This window comes from Bombus impatiens, unplaced genomic scaffold (assembly GCF_000188095.3).
Source record: "Bombus impatiens unplaced genomic scaffold, BIMP_2.2 scf_0891, whole genome shotgun sequence".
NCBI lineage: Eukaryota > Metazoa > Arthropoda > Insecta > Hymenoptera > Apidae > Bombus > Bombus impatiens.
The window spans coordinates 81455-86533 of NT_177310.1; the positions used below are offsets into that span (position 1 = coordinate 81455).

Consider the following 5079-nt stretch of genomic DNA (forward strand, 5'->3'; position numbering starts at 1 on the left):
GTGTTTGCTGCTATTGCTGTGTTTCAAACGATGAGGATGCATCTTGTTTCAACGCAAAATTATCCTCTTGTCTTGATTCCTCTTGAAACTTTCAACATTTTCATTGTTCAGTGATTTTAATTTATTATTTTTTCAAAGGGTGAACAAATGCTCCTCTCCTTCAAGTTCATTCTTTTTCCTCAGCTAAAGCTTTTTGAAAATATCTTCAAACAATCTTACGGTTTCGATCGATAATTCAGCATCAATGATTTTATGGATCGTGACATAATCATTTTTACAAAGATTTTGTTTTCCTTTTGTACTTATTACAAATGTGTCTATTTCTTGTCTCCTTGAAATACATTTTTCATAATTTATTCGACCAGGCTAAAATGGATATAGGCCACATATTATTTCTTCTGGCTTTATATCTTGAAAAGCTTCACAAAATAGAGGAGCAAAATTTCTTTTACTAATACTAAATTACTAATACTAATTACTAAAAAATTTAGTTGTAATGTGCTTACATTTTGCAACTACTCTTTTCTAACTATTTTTCAATAGTCGAAAAATTGATACATCACATTATTGTAATATATGAGCATTAGAAAATAAACAAGACTATATAATTCATTTCTCAATGCAAAAATTGTAAAGGTCTTCGTTTATATGTGTTTTATGACCATTCACAAGTAATAGATACCGGGAAAATAGTTTTATTTTTTATAAACAAAGGATAAAAAAGATTTGCTATGTATTTGTAAAATGTTGCACTCGCTTGCTCGCTTCGGCCAATTGCAACATGAGCTGATGCAGAATTAACTATATATTGAAGAATTTTTTTGTGTTGGCAAACTACCATTGGATTAACAGTTTCTCTTTTGTCAGAAAAAATACACAGATCAGTGATACACATTTCCGTACCTGTTTCGGCACCACAGCTATCCAGATATTGAACATGTTAAAAAACCTTCTTCATCCAAGTTAAATGTTCTTCTAGGATGTTCGACTGACTCGCGGAGGACGCGATTATAATACTTAATTGACAGATTACGATATACAGTTTTTATTCCAACAATTTCTTCTCGTAGAATACCAGTTTTGATATAACAGTTAATATGTTGACTGATATAAGTTAAGACATTGAAGGAACGGAGTCAGCAATACATGTGAAGATGGTAACTGATCAAAAAACACACTCCAGTCATGTTCTGTAACGGCCTTATTTATACTGACCCAGTGATAGTCGCTGGTCGTTCCACCACCGGTTACTTGCGGGTGGAAACGACCGTTGAATATGGGAAAACCCTGCTGTTCCCATTTTTTACTGGTTTGAACAATAACCCTAAGGAATGTCTTGATTTGAAAGATATGTTGCAGCAATTAAGGGCCTTGACGGTAAAGTAAACGTGTTTAGTTTTATGACCGTTTCTTAGGATTATTGCGGTCCGAATATTTATATTTACACAACTAGTGACCGTCTTAACCAAGAGATGGATTCTAGTTTATATAGAGTGTCACATATAGAGGTACATAACATAGGATATTGCAGAATTTCTTCTCTATTAATAGATTTCGAATAAGATTTCAATTCGAAAAATTACTCCTGATTACTTACTTTTATAACTGAGGCTCAAGCCTTTGAAATTATATCAATTTTTCCTATCTATTTCAGGGATATTGAAAACAATTCCATCCATTTTCTACCAAGTCTACCTTTTTTAAATGGTGTACCGCGATCTGTTTATTGTACTAATTTCTGTGTCTTTTACTACTGTAACTCTTATTGTGTCTTATACTTCACAAATCCACATAGGAGAAACAACTCTGAATCCATATAAAATCCACTTCTCAATCCGTATTTCTTCCTGATTTAGTACGAATAAAGAATCCATTTTCCTTTGAAGAGGTACATGCTTCTTTAATTTATTAATTACGTTACTACCCTAGGAATAGTGAATACCTTATATGCTCTATTGACATTCACACCATTATCTTTTATTGCTTGTATAGCGGTTCTGAATTTTTCTTGCGTACATTTAAAATCCAATCTATTTTCTTTCCTTCTTTCTTCTATTTGTAATTATTCTATTAATTAGCTTGCAACCGCCTTTCTCTATTTTTATTTTATTTTTACTATATATGTTACTTTATATTTATTTATATTATACTTTTTATTAATAATTTATTAATAATTTGCCGACTCTAAGGACGTTAACTTTGCTATTCTCTTTCTACTATGGATTGTGGAAGTTACAGTCGGAGTTGGAGTTCTCCTTAGGTGTCAGACAAAGAAGAAGGTTTGCATCAGACCAGTTCGGCAGATAGACAAATAGGGATAAGTGAAGTTGACTTGACATTGCACCTTCCTGGACGAGATAGCAATCTGTGCTAAGACGCATCAATGAAAACCTGGACGATGCTTGGAAAAAGCAATTCAGCAGCATTGATCTGATTCCATCTTCTTAACGCGAGTCTTGTCCTTCCTTGTCTTTACCTTGCGTAAATTGCGGTATGATAAGGGCTCAATTAAAAGCATTAATAGCGAAACGTGATTGGTTAAATCGAAGATGACATGGTTAAAAAAATACGTATAGTCAACATTTAACAGTAACATAGTAGCAGTCGGTGAGACTGATATAAGAGCATTCGAGAAGCGCGTGAAGATCAATGAAGGTCTTTACGATAAATTTGATAAGGTACAATCGCAGATAGAAACTCTGGCAATTAGAATAGACGACGAGGCAACGCAATTAGTAGGACGCGAGACATTCGACAAGACTTCTTTTCGTATAATTTCGTACGCCGAGAAACGGTAACTTAATGAGAAATGAGTCTTAGAGTTGCCACTAAAACTCAGCAGAATTTGGGAGACTTCGCTTCACATACATTTGCCCCGGAAAATGGACCCTACATCGTCCTTCGATGAATAAGAAAAATAATGTATGGATCTACCGGCTACGCCTGCCTGCCGTGATTTTGCAACATCCTTAGAACATTGAACGCAATATTTCACGCCCAAGAGATCGAGCAAGCCGGCCGTGAGCGCGAACAATACAACCACTAGTGATCATGGTAGAACGAGTCAGAAGTCTTTGCTAGCCAACCAACGAAATATTCCGTATGCAAAGGTGAGCACGCGCTGCAAAGTTGTGCAAAAATGCTAGTTTAGCATGAAAAAATCACGCGTATCCAAGTTTGTTTCAATCGATTCAGAACGCGATTACTGTTAGCTTCTAGGATACTTACATCAATAGCCTGAAGGAGATTCGCCGAGGAGATTCTGGAACCTCTTCGTACTTGCACGACCGCCCACGGGGTGGTGTTAGGAGCCGTGATGCCCCCCTAACGCCTGAATTAGATACGAGAATTGGCTTCCTCAGAAAGGGAGAAGATGCAGGAGTGCTCCGGCAGCACTTCGAAAGAGGTCCAGAGGCACTCCTGTTCGGCATTAGATAAGCGATCGTAGGATTTTAGTCGTTAAGAGTCCGACACTACCCCGCCGATTCCGGATGAGCGGCGAGGTGTCCATGAGGATTTCCCTACGTAAAAAAAAGAAAGGAAAAACGTTGGGGATAGATTGGGGAGCACGAGACGGGTATGGGTTCTCGCGGCGTAGTACCACGCCCTGGGAAACCCTGATGAATCTGATATTGTCCTATAGCCGGGTGGCGGCCGGTCGGTGCCTTTGCACATCCGCCGATTTGCCGATCCGGTGCGGAGAATTTCGGAGAAGTTGGTGGACCCATACCTGTCAAGACCACTCACCTCACCTTCTCGTTGGGGCTCCCCGTCACACTACACCGGCTTTAACCGGGGTAGGGTGCGGAAGAGTGAGTGGCACTAGGACTGGAACTGATGGTGACGACCTCGGCGAAATTTAAATAAATAATATGAATATCAATCGTAACAAGAATATAGTTTACGGTGCAGGGGAGGGAGACCCCAGTACCGGCGCAGTAGAGGGTTGTCAAGCGGGCCCCTCTGCGTCGACATCGTGCAACCGCGGCCGTCCGGGGGTGGACCACCAGGCCCTTGGACGCGCCTCTGCGTCTGGTGATGAGAAAGGGAGTGTGGATTACTATCCACGTTCACGAAGGACGTCCACAGATTCTAGCGCGTCGTGTGCCGAAGTGAGACAGTCTAAATACTTTTGGAACGAGTTACCGTTGGGGCGTAGCTCCGATGATAAAAAATCGCCGCTTGGTAAACCTTCCTCGTTGATAAAGTTGAAGAAGCGCCCGAATCGAAGGATCGCCGCATTTGACGACGATAGCACGAACGAGAATTCGGATCTTGAAACCGAAGGAGCGTCAGCTCCTGTGAAGAAGAGGAGAAGTACTGCCCAATCGTTGCGGTCGGATAGTAATAGTCGGGAACCAATGGTCGGCCAGACAGCCGCCGAACTTGACGCGCAGATAACACACGAAATGACGGAAGTGGAGCGGATTGCAACCTTCTCCGAGAACTTGGAACCGGCGTTTATCAGGCGATTGATAATTGCGTCCCGTAAGGCGCGGACAGCCAGCGCTATGCTTCGGGAGCAAATAGGCGCCACTTGCAAAACTGCGACGCCGACCAGTCCTCTTCGCTACCGCCGTTGTTCCAATAGCGACGACAGGGGAGCGGAAAAAGAGGGAGAAGAGGACTCTGAGGCGAGCGCACGCACGTTGGAGAGGTTGCGCAACCTCGAGAGCAAGGTGGGCCGCCGCCTCCAACAGACGGTGACGCGGCTGACGCAGGGGACAGAGATGGAAAGAAGCGAAGATAAGAAAGAGAGGGCGGAGGGGCCGACGGTGACAAGGACGACAACGACTACAAGAATGACACCCGGAGTCCGAACGCCTGACATGGGCCTACCTCGTCGACTCGCGTTGAACCAGCGCGCCTTTCACGGCGAGGCGTGTAATAACGAAGAAGAAAAATACAGAAGATTCGGTCATTGGCGGCTTCATGAACTGCTGCAGGGACTCGAGGATCTGTTCCACTTTATGATAACGGAAATGCGGCTGTGCATGCTGCCGTCGCAGTCGCCGTTGCCAACTAAAAACAAGGGAGTGGTACCCTCAGGTGCGTGCGCCTTCCCCGCTGCGAAATCCG

At 42.3% G+C, this 5079-nt stretch overlaps 1 protein-coding gene across 1 annotated transcript in view; it reads left to right on the plus strand.

Moving 5' to 3' along the window:
* The first annotated feature begins 3846 nt into the window (after positions 1-3846).
* Positions 3847-5079, plus strand: part of LOC105681391 — a 2012-nt gene continuing 779 nt past the window's right edge. Inside the window, 1 exon segment of the mRNA XM_033323270.1 lies at positions 3847-5079. This exon segment is cut by the window's right edge and continues 9 nt beyond it. Coding sequence (XP_033179161.1) covers positions 3873-5079 — 1207 coding nt within the window. The 5' untranslated portion in view covers positions 3847-3872.